This window comes from Pyxicephalus adspersus, chromosome 11 (assembly GCF_032062135.1).
Source record: "Pyxicephalus adspersus chromosome 11, UCB_Pads_2.0, whole genome shotgun sequence".
NCBI lineage: Eukaryota > Metazoa > Chordata > Amphibia > Anura > Pyxicephalidae > Pyxicephalus > Pyxicephalus adspersus.
In genome coordinates, this window is record NC_092868.1 from 33,528,732 (window position 1) to 33,550,710 (window position 21,979).

Here is a 21,979-nt window from a genome sequence, read left to right on the forward strand (position 1 = left end):
ATATTATAATATATTATAATATAATATATGGATAAAGCAGCCTATCATTGAGATTTCAGGGCCTGGTAGTGTAGTTGGGGAGATGTTGGAGACAATTCCTCTTGCATGGCTCTCTCCACTCAGTTTGTGCTCTGAAAGAATACTGTTGCAATGTATGTATTTCTGCTTGGTCATTAAGACATAGGGGTTGAATGTTTTATTTTAGTATTCTCCCCTCCCATGAGAAATCCTGAAGCCTAGAGGAAGATAATATGTCTGACCACAAAGATGCAACTGCAGCTTTTTCCACAATAAAAACACATGAACTTTCCCTGCTTTCTTGCCATGAGAAACAGGATATAGAAGTAGAAATTCTCTGTGTATGTATTGCATTCAGTATGTGAGACCAGAAATAAAAATAGTCTAGCAGAAGAAAAAGAATCTATGTTCTGATGGGAAAACCTCATGTATCCTCTGCTCCCTCCACTCTCCTTTTTTTTCTCTATGTGGTACTGCAAATACATCATTCTAACCTAATTTTAAAAGTGACTTATGCCCATTCTTTATTACACCCTGGGAAAAAGTCTAACCTTGCAATGAATGAGCCTGGGACCCTTTTGCCAAGTAAGTGCACTTAGGACATTCACAATGTGGCCTATTATTCAGCTGGATGACTATTTTTATAGAATTTGAGACTAATAGCATTACACTCATAAAATGGGACTGCGCTATTAGATCTGTTTCAAGGTCACTGATACTATTAGTATAGTCATAATACAAATGGAACACGGCTTCCCAGGAACACTATAGGTGTTGCTTTTGCCATGGTGGTGACAATTTACTTACTGAAGAATTTACTTCTATACGGTTTAAAAATGTATACTGCAAATGGAAGCTTATTGTGTGTTAAAGAAAAAAGCATACACAAAGTCAGAAACTTCTGGTCAAACTATGAGGTGCAGGAGGCTGAAGTTGCTATAGCTATTCTATGAACAGAAAAAAGGTTCATAGGACACAATAATCTTTGCCATCTCTGCCACAATTCTACAGCATTTTATTTACATAGAGTTCAGCTTCACCTATCAAATTTCATAAAATACATAACAACTTTTTTTGCTGATTTATCTTTTCGTATGGCCGAACTTTGGGTCAAAAACCCAAGCCTGATTTATTAAAGCTCTCCAAGGCTGGAGAGGATACACTTCCATCAAAAAAGTTGAGTGATCCAACAAATCTGGTATGGATTTCCTAAGTCGTTTGCTAGCAAATGTTGTATGAAGTCACACCTAACTGGGTCCATGAAGAGCAACTTTAAACTAAAGGATATCAAACTGAAGAATAAATTATTATATTCACCTTATCTCACCTTATTAAAGATCCCCCAGGCTGGAGAGAATACACTTTCATCACTGAAGCTGGGTGACCCAGTAAACCTGGAATGGATATGGACCAGGATCTGGTCCAAGACATTTGCAAGCAAATAGCAAATGACTTTGAAGAAATCCATTCCAGATTTGCTGGATCTTTAGTTTGATATCCTTTAGTTTAAAGTTGTTCTTCTTGGTCTTCCTGGACCCATTTAGGTGTGACTTCATATACTGTACCTAAACATTACAAATGTTCAATAAACTTGGAGGGCAAACCAAAAATAAACTGTTGCTGTTGAGCACAAATTGAATCAAGGGATCATTAGAACTGGGGAACATAGTTAGGTTTTATACACATTTACTCTCTGTCCCCCAATGTAATTTCAGGTTCCCACTACTGTTCTCATGAAATGTTTGACATATCTGCATACCAACTAATCAAATCAAAAATCATTAAACTTGTTGAAATGAATATAGCTCTATCTGCACCTCAATACTTCAGTGAATAAACATGAAATATGCAGCAAGGATTAGAGTTCATAAATTAGCTGTTAGAAAATTCTTACCTTCGAAGGATTATTCATTAATGCCTCAATAACCACATCTGGAAGTATCTCATCCCTCAAGATCTCAAACACCAGAGACTCCACAATATCCCAAGCAAAATGTTGGTTTTCTATAAGATATCTATTCAAAGCTGGATCCTGAAAAGCACAGAAAAAGTAGAAATAATGAAAGCTGAAATACATTCCAATGAGAAATATTAAATTTATTTCAAAATTTTGGGAAGTTTTAAGTATTCTGTGTTAATTGATTTAAAAAGGTCATGAAGAAAGGTGGCAACTGCTGTTTTTATTCAAAATAATAAAACCTTACTAATAAATATGCATTACTGACCATTTACAATTCCTGTTTTAAAATGCCAATCAGCTAATGCTAAATCATATGTCTATAGAAGATAAATAAAATTATCCACAACGTTTGGAAATTGATATGAATTAAGCAAATCCTCAGCCTGTGAATAGTGAAATTTATATTCTGATATGATGTCAACTAATGCTACAATAATATTTTTCTGAGTTTCCTAAAGACTGTGGTAACAACATGCAATACACTTAAAGGAATGTCAAATAAGTAAAGTTAAAGGTACGCAAATGTCATAAGTAAGATAATGGGGTCAGGACATACAAGGAAAAAATCAGGAACCCTGGAACCCTTTAGATGAATTGATGAGTTAGTGGAAACAAAATAAACAGGTAGAGGAAAATATGTAGGACAAAAGAGAACTAATGTAAATGCAATAAAAGGCCACTAGAATGTTTACTTCAATACTTTTTAAATTATAACTGTGTACATGTGCTGGGAAGGAAAAAATGGGTGCTCCAGCAGAAGGTGGGCAGATGGACGCAGGGTAGACAGTAGTATCCGACAGTAGTATCAGACAGTGGAGAAAATTGAAATACAGTTGGAAAATTCCGTTTTCATGGGTCCCCTTGACCTCCCGCAGCAATTTTGGTGACAATATTGTGGTTGGGGGATTTGAAATTGACATAAAAAGTTGATGGGGGCTTCATTATTATATTTAACTGCTGAACAACAACATACTTAAAACAATTTTTGGGACATGTTCCCGTTCGTCCTCTTGACACCCCTTCCCCCCAGGAATTTTCAATGGCAATACTATGTTCAAAGGCTTTTGACCTATAAAAATGTGTTATTGGAAAAATATATTTCTTCGCCCACCACTACCAACTGATTGAACAGCCAGTGTGCAGCTGACAAACCAAACCGACAAGTAGGTGAGAAGCATAGGCCTCACAATCATATTTTACTTAAATATTACAGAACAGATATATTAAACATAAGCTCCTGTAAAAAACAATATATACAAAAATTGTAAATCCTTAAATTTACTGTATCAGAATGGCTGAGCTGAAATTATATAAAAGCTGTTCCTTTAATTTTGGCACCATTGGCGGCCTCCATTGGCGGATTCTCTTCATCCTTCCAGTCTGGCTGTAGCAAAGTATAAAATATATAAAATCTGAATTTACAAGCTGTGTCCTTTTGATTTTTACAAGGCAATTCAATATGAGGACACACCAGTAAATTTGTATCAAATAAGGCTGACTTTGGTACTACATAGGTAACTGAGATTTTACAAAAAAGATTGCTTAATGTGTGGTCAGTTTCCATCTACTGTCAAGTCTCAGGCCATCCAAAACTCCTTTACGATGCTTGTGCACACCCAGTGTGAATGACAATCACACTTTTTTCCCTTGTTTAGTTGGTACCCACTGCTCCTGTGCACACCCTTCTGCCACCTGCCGCTGCCTTGTTTCCTCTTGTGTTAACCTGTACCAGCTGCATCCAACACTGCTCATTTGCAGACTTTTTTCTGTAAGCACCCATCGTGCCTGCATCCCATCTTTTGTCAGCATGCTCAAACATTTTCATTGTTCAATCCCATATGGTATTGTAGTACGGCATATTTCCTAGAATTATGAGGACACATGTCTATGTTGATTGCAACCATATTGAAAAGGTCACCTACAATTTTAGGTTTAGCTTTTTTCCTTTCCATATTCGTCTGCAACACGCTTTTACCAAATAGCGGCTCATGTTTGACATTTCTCTTCCTAGAATAAAAAAAAGTGAAAGTTAAAAAAAGGTAAAAAAAGAATAAAAAAAGCCTACTTTATAAACAAAAATAAGTAATTTAACATTTCATCTGTGTTTTTCATTTGAAGGTGTCATTATCCTCACTTCCTCTCAGGGGAAGTAAAATGTAATCTTTTCAAGATGAATTAAAACTTCAAATTTGTCAAAATGTGCAAATTGTGCTAATGTTTTCCATATTTTTTTCCCTCCTCTATCCTTTGGTCTTTTTCTACAAACTCAGTAGACAAACTATACGGTAAAGGTGTCAAAGGTACAAGGGGCTAAACCCCTTCATTGAATTTCCGGCTTTCAACAATCCATTACCTACCAATATGCTCCCAGGTATTGGATATTAGATGCACTTTGAAACGGGAATGATTTTGAACACTGACCAACTTCATAATACAATTCTTCTTTTTAAAACTTTTGATTTTTATTTTAATAACTATTTCAACTTGTTTGGTGTTTTTAGATGTAGTAGTCACCTTTGAAAAGTGTTTTTATTGAAACTCTAATTTTCAGCATTCGGTTTATGTAGGTGACAGTTCTGTTAGCATAAAACATATTTTGCATTTATTTTCTTCTGAACGGTATTGGCAGTTCACTGGCTAAATAGTTTTATTTGTTTATTGTAGCTGTTTTTTCAAAAGTACCTTAGGAAGAGTATTATTACAAAACGAAATGTGTAAACTAATTTTATAAATATTCATGATTAGACCATAGTATACCTCAGTACTTCAATACAGTATGGAGTATAACTAATTTAGGAATATGACAGTGTCCTAATATATTATTTGTTGAAAATCTCTCCATCTATAAGCAGACATTTTAAGCTACTCTTTCATATCGAGCCATAGTGTAAATTTATTTTCACTTCATCTTGAAGTTTATTTTTGCTTTCTCTATCATTTGTTTATTAAGGTATTGATGTCCCTATTTTTGTAATGCAGGAAAAAAAAGAATGCATTTTGCTTTGTTTTCAGAAATGCATTTCTGTTGCTACAGCGGCTTCTCCTTGAGCTGTTGTTTTAAACCAACATTATCTGTTACCGTGCTGGAATAATATAAGGCAATGCTTTGTCCTTCTCATGTACTATTGTAGAGTTGCTAATGGTTCTTTGCTGCTCCAGTAGGCTTTTCAGCATCTAGACTGAGCAGATGTTGTAGCAGCTTATACGGATCTCCAAATTATGCAGCATTATGTATGCTTTTGGCTTTGCTCTCTAAACAAAAGATGTTATATTCAGTTTGGAGACAGTGCCCTAGGTTGACTTCATTTTCTGAAATTGTAAAGCCTGAAATCAGTTCAAGAGGCATGAGATGTGTTTCTGTTACAATATGTATTGCTGAAATAAGTACATTGAATTTACCAGAGACTGTTAATAAAAAATATGATTGCTTGGAAAGGTAAATAAAGAAATATGTGGTATGTCTACATTTGCATTATTCTAGTATTAGTTTGGTTTGGCTTTTGGCTAGGTAATAACTATCCATCTGGAGCAGAGGTGACAAGAACTATGTTAAAACACAATAAAGTTGATTTACTAATGAAATATAGGCTATAAAACGAATTATTTCCTTGCATAGTTCACCTATATTTCACATAGCCTATTGACTAAGAACATAGAAACAAATTAAAGCGTACCTAAACTCACAATTTTTACTTTACAGAAAAGGGTAGACAACCCTTTTATGTTAGGTAAAATTTCTGTTTTTTCTTTAAAAAAAGTGTGCAGCACCGCCCCCTAATTCTCGTTTGCAAATAAATAGAAGTGCAAAACTGCCTACACCAGGCATCTCAGGAGGCTCTTGGGCACTCCTTCAGCGCATGCCTTCTTGACAAATTTTTTTTCATCCTACAATATCCCATCTTGCACCGGGGTTGGGTGATATAGGATGAAGAACACAAAGAAAAAGAGAAGATGGTAGCACCCGGAGCGCTGGCTCTGGGACGAATGCCGGGACGACACAGGACCCGATGCAGGACACCCCTGGAGCAACTGCCCTGCAGGATTGAAGATAAGTGTTTTTTTTTTTTTTTTTTTTTGCAGTTTTGGGTTTAGTTCCTCTTTAAGGAAAAAATTGTTTTTTTGTAGCAAGCAAAAGTGAAAAAAGTTTACTTTCTTCAGTAAACAAATACATTGAAAAAAAACAATGGTACAAAGATGGTGATAACAGAGGTATTCAATAGACAACACAAAGTAAATATCATAAAAAGGATCAGCTCATTAAAGGGCTAATGTGATTTTTAGGCCCCATACATATTTATAGTTCTGAACAGGCCAAAAACTAGCCCTAGACATCAAACAACTGACTACTTAAAGCAGTTTTAGGGGTTGATATAAGTCTATGGCTCAAAATGCAGCTGCCCCTTCTAATATTAAGGACAGTAATTAGTAGACATGCCAACAAAATTGCGGTGAATGGATACACCCAAGATATGTTTTTTTAAAAAAAATATTCAAAAGAGTGAAAAATAAATTCACATGGGCTCAGCCTGCAAATCTCTGCTCCTTTTTACAGGTTAAAGTATTTTATACTTTTAATTGATTTTGATGTTTCACTTGATCTTAAATTATCTTTTGTACATGGCTGTTGGCCACAGGTGGATGGCGCTGTGACACATGTAAAGTTTGTAATAAACTTTTTAAAAAGTGTAGAGAGACAGAGACAAATGCAGTTACTCTAGGGCATGTGACAAGGTAGGACTCAAAAATCTGTGATTCTTTCTCTAATAGCATTTTGAGGGCAAAATATCTTTGTTTATAGTTGATTATAAACCATTAATGAAACATCCCTTGCAAAAAAATCAATAAATATGTTAAATGAATAGCCAATATTCCTTTAGTAAGTTAACAAATACCCTTGCAGAACTCTGTAAATTCTGTTAAAACTCTATTCAGTAACCATTCTTATATAATATAATATTATTTTGTGGTTAGCAGTTCTAGCACTAAGTGGCATATTTAATGCTTGTACTGTGTAATGTTATTCGCTGTAGTGCATGGTTATCGTTATGGACTAATACTTTGTTGCTATGTTCCTGTTTAAAAAAAAGAAATGGCTCCATTGTAAAAATGAAGGCAGAGCTGTAATACATTCAAATTTGTTTTACATGTTTTTATGTTGCCAAATGAAGTGTTTTATTTGTTAGTAAGGTAACTTACCTTTCATTGTCATTGTGTAGAACTGGAAATGTGTCTCCTGTTCTGTGCTCCACATTTAGTGTAGAAATATCACCTGAAAGACTGTCAAATAAAATATAAGAATCTGGTATAAGGTTTGAAGGCATGTAGTTCTATAATAAGACAGTTCTCTTAACTTATTACATATGTAGGTTGCTCTGCAATTGTTGGACATCTAGAAACATAAAAATGGGTCAAACACACACAAGAAATAGGATAGACTGTACATTTAATGGGTAAGTGCAACTTCACAGGCTACCATACATCACTTCATATATGGTGACAAATGTGTTCATGATTAAAAAAGGGAGAGTTCAATCAACAGGAAACTTACACACATATATATGTGTGTGTAAGTTTCCTGTTGATTGAACTCTCCCTCTTATATATATATACATTTACATAAAAATAATATAAATAAATAGAAAAAAATTTATATTCTATTCAGAAACCTATAATCATGATTCATCCACAGGAAGGTAAAGATACAACAAGATAAAGATAAAACAAGGCATGGTCCACCCTTGGTCCAACCTTGGTGCCCAAAACTAGACTTCAAATTGCCGAGGTCTGACTTATGGTTTGAAAATTCAGTTTAAAACATCTAGTCCTGGCACCTTTTTTCACTTTGATTTCTGGTCCATATTCATTTTTAGCCACTGTGGTTAATTGGATGCTTAGCAATACTATCCCCATTTTTGAATCTGAGCTCCACCATTTTCCTTTGTGTATAAGCTTTACATACTTAGTGACTGCTACTATCATCCATTAAATGAAATAATAATACTAGGGAAAACCTCACCCTTGTCTGTAAGTTTGCCTGCTTGTAGATTTTAGACATTCTGTATAGACTTACTATGTTTCCATAGTTTATTGTCATCTGCAAACACAGAAATTGTACTTTTAATCCCAAACTCTACGAGGTGGTGCTGAGAAGTGTCTGGCATAGCCCAAAAAGAAGAGAGCCAGAGTTATGAAATAACACAATTGTTCAACATATTCCCCCCTGAGACTGCACTTGGTACAGCGTAGTTGCAGCTTTTCTAGACGGTTTAAAAAAAAGTCCTTTGGTTGCCACAAACCAGCTCTTAGCGCATCTTTGACGTCAGAAATGTCCTCAAAACGTGGCCCCTTCAAGTGTTTCTTCAAATTTGGGAACAGATAATAGTCCGAAGTGGCCATGTCAGGTGTGTAGGGGGGATGGTGGACCAATTGAAAACTCAGCGTGTTCAATTTGGCAGCCACAGCGTTAAACGTGTGCACAGGTGCATTGCCCTGCAAAAAAATGATCCCTTTGGTCAACTTTCAACGGTGTTTCGTCCTAATTGCCTCCTTCTGCTGGTCCAGGAGGGTAGCATAATACTGTTCGGGGATACTAGAGCCCTGAGGTAGGTAGTCCGCCAACAGAATACTGTCTTTGTCCCAGAAAACGGATGCCATGACTTTTTTGGCTCTTTTCTGGGTGTCAAACTTCTTCAGCCACGGGGACCCGCTGTGGCGCCATTGCTTTGACTGTTCCTTGGTTTCAGGATCATAGATGTGGAGCCAGGTTTTATCCTCAGTCACTAACCTTAGCAAAAAGTCCTGTGCAGCTTCAAAATGGGCCAAAACGGCTTTGGATGCTTCAACTCATTCCTTCTTCAGATCACTGTTCAAACATTTCGGCACCCACTTCGCTGAAAGCTTGCACATGTCTAGATTAATGGTGATATCAAACCCAACACATTCCCGTAAGATGTTAAGTATCTGGGCTATCTTTTTTGCTGATTTTCGGTGGTCCTCAATAATCAGCTCATGGACAGCATTGCAGGTTGCCGGGTCAGTTGAGGTTGGGGGGTGCCCACTGCGGGCCTCATCTTCAACAGTGAAATGCCCAGTCTTGAAACAAGATATCAAGGTTTTGACAGTGCTGTAGGAAGGACACTTCTCCCCCAGTGTTTGTGACATCTCAGTGTCAATGCCCTTTGTTAACTTTCCCTGGAGAAACAAAAAAATGACGGCCCGTAACTCCAACGACGTGAAACTTGCTTGTGCCCCTGCCATCACAGCTTCTCACTAAAAGAAAAAACAGTTTTAAGAATTGCAAAGACCTGATATTTGCACAGTTACATACTAAGATATTAGGCTGTCATATACCCCCACACTCATTTTTATATTTCATCTGGAAGGGGGCAAAGCCAGGAACTTCTCAGTACCCCCTCGTATATCAATAATAAAGATGTTAAACAGTAAAGGTCCCAATACTGAACCCTGGGGTACACCAGTAATAACCTTAGACCATACAGAATATGAATCATTAATCCCTACTCTCTGGATGTGGTCCTTAAGCCAGTTCTCCATCCATTTGCAGACTGACTTTTCCAAACCTATTGACCCTAAATTGCATATTAACTGTTTGTGGGGTGCTGTGTATTTGTTTGACAATTTCGGTAATTCTTGAAGCCATGCTGACTATCACTTATATTATTATTTTCTAGCAGAAACTCCTCTATGTGGTATACCATCTATGTTTTTGTAATAATGCTGGTAATCTTTAGGTGTTCTCTAATCCTGTGCTGCAAAGATTGCATGAATGATACTTGTGGGATTAAAAAACCACTTCCTTGGTCATTATCAAATTAAATTTATGTCAAAATTCTCTTTCCATCATGTTTCTTTTTCTGAAACTAGCTGACTTACTTGGTTTACATATTTAAATATATTTTATTTATTACATATATACATATATATATTTACATATGTTATAGTTAATTTATCGCGACATTTGCTGATTGCATATATATACTGTATATGACACAACTTTGACAAGGTGTTTTACCCAACTCTTATGAAAATGGTACATAGTTGATACTTTCATAGGTGTACATGACAATACGATATGCAGGTAGTCCCCAGGTCACATACAAGATGGGGCCTGTGGGTTTGTTCTTAAGTTGAATTTATATGTTGAAACAGGTGCATTATTTTATTAAATTTAATTAGGACAGATGTTTGTGTCAACATTATAGGCAGCTTGTGTCAGTTACTGAACCTAGACATTTCTTAACTTCTGGAGCAAGCTGTGCTGTTTACAGAAGTTGTTTAAAACAACTTCTGCACAGAACTGGAACAAACATGCAAAAGAGATCAAAATTCAAATAGGAATTATAAGAATCTGCAACAGAATAATGTTAAGCTTATGTGTGCAACTTAAACTTTCTTGGTAACAAAATACCGTGCTAGTGTGGAGCGTGGGGTCTCCCCTTTTATGGTGAACGGATGATTATGGCTCCTGAGGCGGTGCTGGGCAGCTAGGGGCCAAGGTGGAGATGTTGGAAGAGGTAAAGTCCTGTTGGGTGCAGATTTTGCCTTCTGAGACCTGCAACCTGGTTGTTTGGGTGTATGACCGGGAGTATGGAATTTGATAACATTATGGATATTGTTGTTATGGTTAGGTATTATTCAAAGGGAGGTATTAGGTTGTTGGTTAAATAGGAAATATTCAATGTAATATGTTTGCGTAATATAATCCCGGTTAAGTAATATGAATATTAATGGAGTGTTATGTTATGTTAATGTATGCTTGCATATCAAAAGTGTAAATTTATTTATTTATCTGTCATTTATTTATTATTAGATATTTGTTAATTACTTGAATGGTTAATTTTTTTTAATGGTGTTTAAATAAACGGCTGCTTGCCAGCCAATTACAATCCAAGATTGGTGTCTGGTTATTTAATGGTGGGGGAGTGGTTGGTAAGCAGGTGGGGGGTCAGCAGGGGTTCTGATGGTGGTGGTGAAGGATGGGCTAGATAGTCCGAGCTACCCTTGTCCTGTGTTGCATTTTTAAAACATGTTCCATATGGTTTCTTTTGTGTATAAATAAACTTTATGTTTTTATCAGTAACTACAAACTTGCCAAAAGAGCCTCATTCTTTCTCCACTTCTCCCAAATAATTCATTACGAGGCTTGGCACCTGCTATAAGAGTCTGTCATCCACAATTTAAATGCCTCCTGCTTAGGTATATGCCCTATAATATTGATTTATTTATTTAGACAATATTTGTTTATCCTGAATCTCAGCTTTAAGTCACCCTAAGGCCACTTTTGTACCAGTGGTGGAAAACTGTGCAGTTGGCCATTCCCACTTTTTGCACCACAGGTAACACATTTGCTCTTTCAACACAGCTCTTCCATGTGACCAGTAGTGACCAGCGCCATGTTCCATTGCAGTCATGTGCGTAAAGCGGTTCCCAACTGCTCTCATTCACATGAACTTGCAGCAGAACACCTTGGTTCAGCACCAGAGTGGAATATTATATATATATATATATATATATATATATATATATATATATATATATATATTACAATAATTAAATATTACAGAAAAAGAAGTTGTGCTTAATTTGTTAATATATTCATATAGTGCAAACCAAAATAAAAATGGAATATTCACTTTTCTACTAGAACTTTCTTTACTTTCTTAATCAACCATCATAAACCTTGAACATTTTTCTGATTGCAGACAAAAATGTGTAAAAAAAAATATTGCAAGCGGGCAACCAGTAAATTGTGACAAAAGACATCCTCAGGGTTTTTCTTTTTTAGCGTATTTTGACATTGTCAAAAACAAATCTAAAGGGACTTGCTAAGTCTAAACTAAATTTTAGGAAAATTGAAAAGTTCAGCTCTGTAAGGTTTAATTAGTTCATCTTTTCAAGAACCTCAGAGCTAATGGCTTACATTAAACAACTATAAGCCATTTTGGCTTGTGAATTAGTGAGTGAGCTTTTCAAAGAGCAGATGTCATAGATATTGTCTGAGTATTATTTCAATACAGAATACAATAGGGGCCACAAAATAGAAGTATAATAGAGTCATTGGTATCATAGCAGTAAGTACAGCCATGACCCAAATTAATTACCAGTGCAGGACTGATAATATTTAGAACAGTAAGGACCTGATTCATTAAAGGGAACTGAACAGAAACATGCATAAATAATGTGGTATACCTGCACTGCAGAATCACATGAGCATAGTGAATCATATCCTGATCAATAATGACAAAGTTACAGTGTTGGGTTGAAAAGTCCATCAAGTTTAATCACCAGGGAAATAAATATATCTCAGATGAAACCAAATGAACATAATGATCTAGAGAAAGGGAAAAGAAATATTTATAAAGCCGGGTTCAGTTTTCTCCAACAGGGAACAAATTCCTTCCTGATTCCATAAGACAATCAGATGTTCCCTGGATCAACAGTCGCTATTATCTTTACTTTAAAACTTTAAGAAAAACATCCAGCTTTTTCTTAAAGCAATCTATAATAGTTGCTAAAACTACTTCCTGAGGGAGCCTATTCCACATTTCCACAGATCCACAGATCTTACAGTGAAGAGTCCCTACCTTATGGGTTTCCATTTCAATGGAGTGCCATATATATATATATATATATATATATATATATATATATATATATTATCAACATACCTTAAAATATATAAGTATGAGCCCAGTAAAACTCTTACATTGTCATTTAGATTTTGAATTGCATGCCAATGTTTAGAAAACATAACGCAAGATTGTATTTTTACCTTGGCAGGAATGGTCTGGCCAGGTTTTTATTCCTTTGCTTTGCTGAAAAAGCCTTTTCATAGGAAACCATTGCAATCAGATCATCCCAACCCGCTCGTGGCAGAAGGCCATATTGTTGACGCACACGACTTAAGCTGCAAGAATACAAACATTTTCTATTCTTTGTGTTTTACAATTGCAGTTTACCAAAATAACGAGTACACTTGAAAAGCTAATAACTGCATCACACATTTGCATATTTATTGGCCCCCAGGTTTACTTAGTCACAATAGGAAAGTATTTGTTAAAACCCATATAGCAAAAAATAGGATGAAATGAATTACGTTGAACCTGGGACACACATTAAAAATGTTACTATGAGAAATACGTTGGCGCTATATATATCCTGTTTATTATTATTATTATTAATAATAATAATAATAATAATAATAATAGGCATACCCAGATACATATAATGAACATTGCCTTTAAAATTTTTTTAGTCTTGAACTTAAAATATGTAGTATAAAAACTATTTTCCTTTAAAGCAGACCTATCACCACTTTTTTTTTTAATAAAGGCTGGTTATCTGTCTTAAATCAAGGAAAAAAAATGCGTTTTTCAATTTTTTTTAAAAATAACATTTTTTTTATTTTAAGGGGCATCCCCTCCTCTTTTGTTTTTACTGCCGCATCAGAAGAGACTGAATGGGAAACCCAGAGCCTCCTGGTATACCTATTGTCATATCCTAGGGAGCTTGGGACTGCTCCTTCTGTGCATGGGGCAAAGCGCAAGGAGCTTTCCCACAATATGAAAAAGAAGTGCCACTGTTAATGTGCATTGAGATCTGCACTTTTTTTTACATTTTCTGGAAGTTGTCACCTGAACTAACCCCTGCCCAGTGCAAGTTTAGGTGATGTCAACAGAAGAAGGAAGAATATGGAAAATGATGGCGGCACCCAGTGTCCAGCCTGCACCAGAATGAAGAATGAAGACAGGACGGCTCAGGACCCACTGCACTAGAAATGCGGAGGGATCAATGGCTTCCCATCTGTAAAGGTTTGTGGTAGTTTTTATCTGCTTTACCTCCTTCCCACTCTAAACTGTACATTCATTTTCTCATCGAAACACACCATACTGAGGGTGATACATTAATTAATACTGAATGCAAACCCTCATTCTAACTGCTAGCTTTGAAGCAATCCCTTGTATCTAACAAGGGTACAGTAATTAGAAACCAATCCATGCGGTTCCTATTTTTGTGATCATTATAACAACCAAGGCCAGCACTGACCAGGTCAATTGTCATTCTGCCTTATACAAGAAGAGACACTTTGACAATAAAGGCTACCAGGCTACAGCTGCTCATATAATATTTTAACAGCTAAATGTATATTACATAACACCGATTGTAAAAAATATAAGTTAAAATATATATAAAATATTATAAGCTGTATAATATAACTACATGTTGCATTCTTTTTTTATATTTTTATGATAACAATTCTGAGCAGTGTACATAACGTGTTTAGTCTATCCATTAAAATGGTATAAAGGCAATTTGGTCATGGTATTATAGTCAATTCGGCCAACACATATGACCACTGATAAAGTTGGCTTGGGCCTCTAGGCATCAAAGATTTGTTACCCTGAAAGGGTAAATAATATCCTCAATGTTGAGAAGAGATATCCATATTATTTGCTTTTTAGGGGTTCACTACATAGAAAGAAATACTCTCAAGTTTCCTAGGTCAGTAATCTTGAAAATGAATCCCCTTTCACTATTTGCTTTGACCTGCAAATGCCATAAATTCCAGGAGACCAGACACTTCCAGTGATTGATAGTGATGGTCAGGTGAATCAGGGAATTTAGTTTTACTAAAGTCAGCAGTAACAGGGAAGATTGAAATGCTCTTATTTGCTGACCAAGGAAAGGAACTTTACAAAAACAAACATCACAGGCATTTATAATTGTATTGAATACATTCAGTGTACTTCCTAGTGCCTGGAGTCTAACATTCACAACTCTGGGAAAACCTAAACATTTGTTTGGACTTACAGTCATTTGAAAAATATAACAGAGGCAATGAGGGGAGCAGAAGTAAGTCAGCTTTAAGCAACCCTTTCTCTAGGGTTTGTAATGCGCCTGGGCACACAAACCACAACCAACTCCAGATATCCTTCAATCAGGCTTTATTCAATATCATAAAGCACAACAAGGGTTAAGTCCAAACAAGCGAAGTACAGGAGGGTAAGGCAAAGACAGGTCAAGAACAATCCGAGGTCAGAGCAGGCAGCAGGCAGAATGGTCAGTAACAATCCGAGGTCAGGGCTGGCAGAATTCAAGCAGAGTCAGTTTCAGACCAGGTCACTATGGAGATGACAAAAGCAGATAAACTTAAACCAACACAAGGACGCACCCAAGCACACTCTGTTAACAGAGGCTTATAGCGGGCAATGGTGTACAGGACAGGCTCTCCTTAAATGGCCAGAGTGACCAATGACCTTGCGCCACCTGGCGCCGTCTGATAGGAGACAGACTGAATCAAATTCAAACTATGTCCCGCCCCGGGGCGAGGCAGCCGAGTGCCACGCCCTCGGGGGGTACAAGAGGGACGCATTGTAGCACGCGCACCTCTTCCCACAGCACCCCTAGGACGTCCACTACTTTGCACATGCAAAGGAGTGCTGAGAGCAGGAGTTTCAGTAACCACATCTGAAGGGATGCCGCCTGGCTGAACAGTAGTTTGGCCAGGACGGATCCCTCCACCTGCAGAGAGAGACACGCTGCGAGCAGAGCAGCAGCCTCGGCCTTGCTGCCTGCTACAGCGGCGTCTCCCTCTGTGGCTGGGATCCCCAGGGACACTGCGGGCTCGCAGGACGGGTAAGTTCCTTACAGGGTTCCTGTCTCTGTAAATGTCAGAGGAACAAATAAGAACACCAAGAGAATGTCCTACAGAACTGTCACTATGGTATGGTTGATGCCGCTGATCCCACCAATTGTTTAAGCAATTAGCCTGGCAGTAATTATTAAAGAATAGGCAACTCAGGTTCAAATGAAACCACTTTATATAACCATTGGACCTATACCTTTTCTGTCCACTTACCTTTCTTGTAGATCTGCCAAAGTCCCAGCAGTTTTGCTTGCTGCCATCAGCTAATTTGTAAAATATTAGAAAATGGGGGGAAAATGTTGTAAAACTTTGCTGTAATACAATAGGCAAAAAATAACATAAAAGTCAATTCAATTAGGATTATTTATATGGTTTCTACATGTAAAATATATATTTTTGGATTTTACATATAAACAATAATGCATACCAATAAATTCCCAGAGAAATGTGAATTATCTAAGGAAACAGCACTGCAGCAGTTATCTCCTCTATGGAGACCTTGAACAATCAGGACCATTGCTGCTTTGGGGACATATTTATTTGTGTATGTAAATGTTAGCTTGAGGCACTGAACTCTGTAACAAGATAGCCAAATAAAGAAATAAGGAGCCTTGAGGTCTATCTTATGACTGAACATGGGACTATATAATATTCAAATGCAATATTTCATATTTACCTGGTCCTGACCAAGAAGGGTTAATTTGACTTTGCCATTAGCAATTCATTGCTTGTGACATTTCTCTTCTCATTTTTATCATCAACATGCAAGTATCTTGAACCAGAGACCAGCAAAGATGATAATTTTTTTGTTGTTACTGGGTTTTTCAGCATCATACCTTCCAAACCCTTATATTCTATAGCTATCCCAGTTATTCACTATAGACTGCCAACCTAGATTAAATATTGGGGTTTACAACAAAAAAGATTGGGGGCAGAAGGCAAAAATGGCACAGGAAGTGGATATTTAAAAATCTAATAGGTTGTAGTAGCACTACAGTAAAGTGACATTTTTGTTAATATGTATTGTGATCACATTTTATTTTAGTTTCCTTTTAAACTTGTATTTCATGTCCAACTGCCATCAATCTGGGGCTATATGTTTCTATATTTAAAAGCACATCTATTCAAGCAAGTGGATTTATACTCTGTGGCTTAGATCATGAAATCGCCAGCAGGTTCCTTCACGGAATTCACCAGATTCAACTATGCAACAAAAACTAAAAAGTTTTTTTTATTAGTGATTTGTTCTCAAAAGTCACGTATGGTAAAAAAAAAAAAAATAGCAAAGCTAGGATATTTCACTTTACCTGACTTTGCTGAAATTTCCCTCAGACTTCAATCATATTTTTTGGTCATTTGTGAAACAGCAAAACTGAAAACTTCAAAGTGAATACTCAGCAAAGGCCAGCAAAATGAAAAAGTGAAAAAAAAGAATCTCTTTCACATTGATGCTGGTTTTTAAAAGCTGTCAGATTTCAAAGCACTTCATTTTTTAACATCTAATATTTATAACACTTATTGCAAGTATTTCTCCCCTAATGTCAGTTGGGTAAAGAGTAATTAGAAGTTTTTATCAATACAATATAATTCCCGTAATAACAACTTGTCAATATTAAAACGTCACCAGTGGCTTGCTCTCCCTCTATATTGTATGTACATGTTTGAGCATATTGGAACAAATGCTTGAAATAAGTCTCATTTCATGGTTCTTGAAATGATTTATACCAAGACTAAGAAATCAGAAAACTACATACCTCACTTTCTTTGTATCACACGAAAATGAGAAAAAGTTCTATTCCAAATATGTGATTTCTAAATACTTTCTTTTTTCTACCTAAAAAAGTAAAAAATTTAGATAGGCAAGTAAACACTTTTATATTTTTCTGCATTACTATATGTATCATCTGTACTGAAAAAGCCTTAATTTCTTTAGTGTTACAATTATCCAGTTTGTCAAATGAAATACAGTACATATATACATTATAGTAATCCAAATATCTTAAAATACTATACTTCTTACATTGAAAAGTAATTAAACTCTCACTTTTACTAACACTTTAAATCCTTGAAATAATGACAATAACTGGAACTACCATAGGGAGTATGCAGGTGGAACCTTTTCTAATGAATCCTCAGATTTCAGCGGTCTTTAAACCATTAGTGGAAGATCTTTTTCTGGCTCCATGCACAACAGCAAGTGACCAGTTAGTGGTCAGAAGGATGGCCCTCATGGGCCCCTATGGGCCTGGTCTCGATCAAGACCTTTGCAAGCTATGTTCCTTCAACACTGGCTGTGCACCTATCCACATAGCAAGGACCAATAATTCCTTTAAATTTCCTATTAAGAGATTGAAGCTCTACAGTTGCTCACTACCTACTTCCCAATTTTACACTCCTACCCTTCCTCATGTAGACACAAGGGGTTCCACTGAAATGCAGGGATGCTGGAAAATGTGGTCTGGAACTGTTTGTTCTCACTGCTTTGAATGTTACATCTGTTTGATCGTTCCACTAGTTGATTTCAGTAAACTGACAAAATAGCTGTATTTCAGTGTGCAATGACATTGTCAAATGAAACATGTTGTATTTAACTATCACTTTTTGTATTGTTTTTTTTTTTTCACTTATCAACCTGCTGCTAATACAAATTGCCTTGTTCAATTTTGGATTTAGTAAGGCTTTAAATAAACTTTTCCTAAACATGGAGGCTACCATTACTGACTTTTTTTCAGCATGTTAGTTGTCTAGTTGTCTTCCTAACCCACAAGTTCTTTTTAAAGTGTAGACATCTTACTTAAAGTGTAGTTCATCTTGCTTCTTAAATTGACCTTAAAGCCTTGGTATAATGACAACATTTCAGAAAAACTCTTGTCATCCTATATAGAAACTATAAACTAAACTAAACTATGACAAAACTAAATTTTGTCATCCTATATAGAAACTTTGAGACATAGGCTAAGGTAATACCGTAGCTCCTTTTTAAAAAAAAATATGAAGCATTACATAAATACAACTTTAGTCATACACAACTGGCCATCTAGTCAATAGGCAAGAAAAACAAAAAATATAAAAGGAAGAGAAAAAAAAGACAAAATATCCAGCCCGGCTTATCTGGCATGAAATCAGCATTACCGCTTCTGTCACCCAGCCATCAAAGAAACAGCAGCTTCCATCAGCATCTGTCAAAGGCAAAACAGTACACTATGTAGCCATTTAAACTTATAAATATCAACAAAAGTTACATTTTCATTTCATTCTTGATGACTGTTCTGTCTGTGCTTGACAGATACAAAATAGCTACTGTATTTCTGAAACATTTTCCTGCAAAATAATTTTTCAACTATAGGCTATTGTCTTTTTTTCAACATTATCCAATGTGTAACCTTGGATCTTAAGCCTAAACTCAAATTGCCTTTATATGACAGCATTTTATTATCAATTTCAACAAAACATCTGGCATATTTTTCTACTAAGATATACTTTAAATTACTTGAAGGTCTTTGGGGGGGAAACCCTGATATCTGAGCATGCACATAATGTAAATCATATTTAACATTTCATCCATATTTCATAGGTCTTTTACAGCAGTTTACGGGTCAGTGTAATAAATGGCAACCATTGCTAGCAAATAATGTATTCAGAAGGGCTGTTCTAGTCATTTCAAGTTAAAGAGGAGTCCTAATCAAAATCAGAATGATTTGAGCTCAAGGAACTAGATTTGTTGGCAGTTTAAAAATAAAGGCATGCACTTTCAGGTTAGTTCATTTGTATAAAAAATGGGCAAAGGCCATATGTGGGATGAATTAGTCATCCCTATTTTTTATTCAATTTGATTGATCCTTGCAGCTCTCAACACATCCTAGGCTGGCAGGCCTGGGTATGTTACAGGTATCTTCCCTTCCTTCCCTAGAATGTGAATGGACAGTAAAATGGGGAAGCAATACACTGATGAGTTTAACCTTTCCATCTCTTGCTCTCTCCTCCTATGGGGATTTTTTTTGTGTGGAAGCATTTAGGAATATAATGTAACTCCTTACACTATCTCTATAAAATTGGTGCCCAACATGGGAATTTGAGCGATTCCAGAGATTGTCAATATAATGTATGCTAATTTCAGTGTATTGGGAATAGAATAATGCTTTCAATAGTGGCTCAAGAGCATTGTTGAAAGTTCATCAGAAACAAGCTCCTGCAAACAAAAACAACCATATATATTGGTGGTACTGATGGCACTAGGGGCCCATGTTCATGACTTGCCCAGGAATTGGTATGTTCCATGTTTTTATTGGTTGTCTCCCAAAACCACATATTACGTAGCGCTGTACATTAAATAGGGGTTGTAAAAGACAGACAGATACAGATAGTGACACAGGAGGAAAGGACACAAGGACAAGCTTACAATCTAGAAAATGTAATTACCCCTCCCCTAAATTAGATTTATGCATAATCATAGGACTATATTAAGGTGTTCTAAGCTCAGCTAGTAATATAATTAATGCTACAGAAAATGTCAGCACTATATAACCTCTTAAAAACCTTTAGAAATGTATACCTATATGAGTATTGTAAATACCTATTATTACACTATGAACATGCTTATTTTCATTTTATCTGGAAATGTCACTTTAATCTATCCCAGTTAAAGAAGGACTTGATTTACAATACTGAAGCATATTAACACAAGAACACTTTCAATGTCATTACGTGATAAGTCAAGTGTAATAATGCAAAAATAAAACACAAGTTACATTAGTAACATGAACCAGTTAGAACTGCTGGAAGCTATACAGATTGTATGAAGAGGGCAGAAAGCTTACAAGAAGTACAATAAACAATATAACACATTTATAAACTGTTTTTACAGACCATTTGTCGATTTTCTGACTTGAGTAGCTCTTCATGTTCTTTGTATGTAGAGTATAAAAGCGATAGTTACTTAATGTATAATAAAATGACCAGAAAGAAAAATCCTGTAGCATTAAAATGGCAAGCTACATTTCGCTCTGTCTGTTACAAAGCAATTGCTGCTTAGAAACACTCCACCCTCTAAACAAACATTCATACCATACATTACATGGCTGTCAGCTAAAGGCAGAGGAATAAAGGAATGTCATTTCTAATAGATTACCATAGATAAAATAAAGCCTTAAAATGCCATATATACAAAGTGAGAACACACAATTCACTGGCCTAAAGATGACTTTAGAAGTTTTCAGTACATAGCACACAAAGTGGATTTCATTCAGCATGTCATTGTATTTGTTGCTTTCAGCTGTCTTCAGAATAACCAGAAAAACATAAAAATAAAAAAGCGGACATTCTAGATTTAAAGGAGTATAGGAAAGGCGTAATGAAAGATGAGTATGCTTAGTAGCTCCTCCTCAGAATTTGTAATTACTTACTAAAGTTAACCATAGCAATCCAGACTCAAACTGAAATGATTGCAGATTATTATGCAAGTGATAATAAGAATAAGAAACAAATTCACAATGTAAGAAATGCCAACTGTTTTTCATTATAAATGTTAGTGAACATAATCATATTCTGTACTAATGCACTTCTGATTCTCTGCAGTGTTTTTGTTTTTCCTCAATCAATTCTTCACGAAATGAAAATTTCCAAATAGTAAGGAAAAAATTAAAATGGTATATATAATATATGAAAACAATTCCACCCTCTTTTATAAACAACTAAAACAATATTAGAACCATGCCATTGGCTCTACCAAGTGGTTTTGGCTCCAGAAGTCAGCCACAATTCAAGGAACCTCTAGAAACCTCTAGCTGAGAAAGGCTGGTCTAGACCAAGAGGGAAGAATGAAGACATCAACCTGCTGTGGGGGGTTTATGCTGACCTTATACATTGAAAAAAGGCATCACCAGTATGACTGTGATCTCTGTGACATGTAATAGGAACTAGCAAAAGTTACACTCTTTTGTATGTAACATAAAAAATCTGGTACTTGATTTATTGTGTTCTAAAGTTCAATAACCAACAATTTCAATAAGAATTAATTTTACTAAACTCAGGCTAGTACAACATTTATTGTGTTGGTTGCTAATTATTTATGACTGGTGCTGCATGTCATGATTGGGGAGACATGGCCACTATGGGTTGCTACAGCTTGCACAGAAGTGGAGTCCTGAGAAGGGCCAAGGCACAGTCTAAGCATTAACCAGGTCTTCTCCAGAGCCTCTAGTGGTGAGGATGTTGCACTGCTGGTTACTGCCAGTTTGCGGTCTTTGGGCACACTAGGGTGGGCAGGATGATCTGCAGTACCAAATCACTAGGTGGAAGAATTGTCAAAGAAGGCCGGGGTCGAGGCAGGCTGCAAG

The 21,979-nt window shown here is 36.1% G+C and overlaps 1 protein-coding gene across 4 annotated transcripts in view; it reads right to left on the reverse strand.

Annotated features, from left to right (window-relative positions):
• LOC140340559 (uncharacterized) overlaps positions 1-20,740 on the reverse strand; it is a 28,837-nt gene extending 8,097 nt beyond the window's left edge. The window contains exons 1-8 of one of the 4 annotated variants that reach the window (XM_072425838.1): positions 20,511-20,740; positions 18,777-18,823; positions 17,399-17,478; positions 15,858-15,907; positions 12,771-12,905; positions 7,175-7,255; positions 3,901-3,985; positions 1,913-2,050 (exon numbers count right to left, since the gene is read on the reverse strand). In XM_072425838.1, the coding sequence (XP_072281939.1) occupies positions 1,913-2,050; positions 3,901-3,985; positions 7,175-7,255; positions 12,771-12,905; positions 15,858-15,904 (486 nt within the window). In that variant the 5' untranslated portion in view covers positions 15,905-15,907; positions 17,399-17,478; positions 18,777-18,823; positions 20,511-20,740. Of the gene's footprint in view, positions 1-1,912; positions 2,051-3,900; positions 3,986-7,174; positions 7,256-12,187; positions 12,317-12,770; positions 12,906-15,857; positions 15,908-17,398; positions 17,630-18,776; positions 18,824-20,510 lie in introns of those variants that run through there. The other 3 variants (XM_072425840.1, XM_072425841.1, XM_072425842.1) reach the window with 3 other exon arrangements.
• Between the last annotated feature and the right edge of the window lie 1,239 nt (positions 20,741-21,979).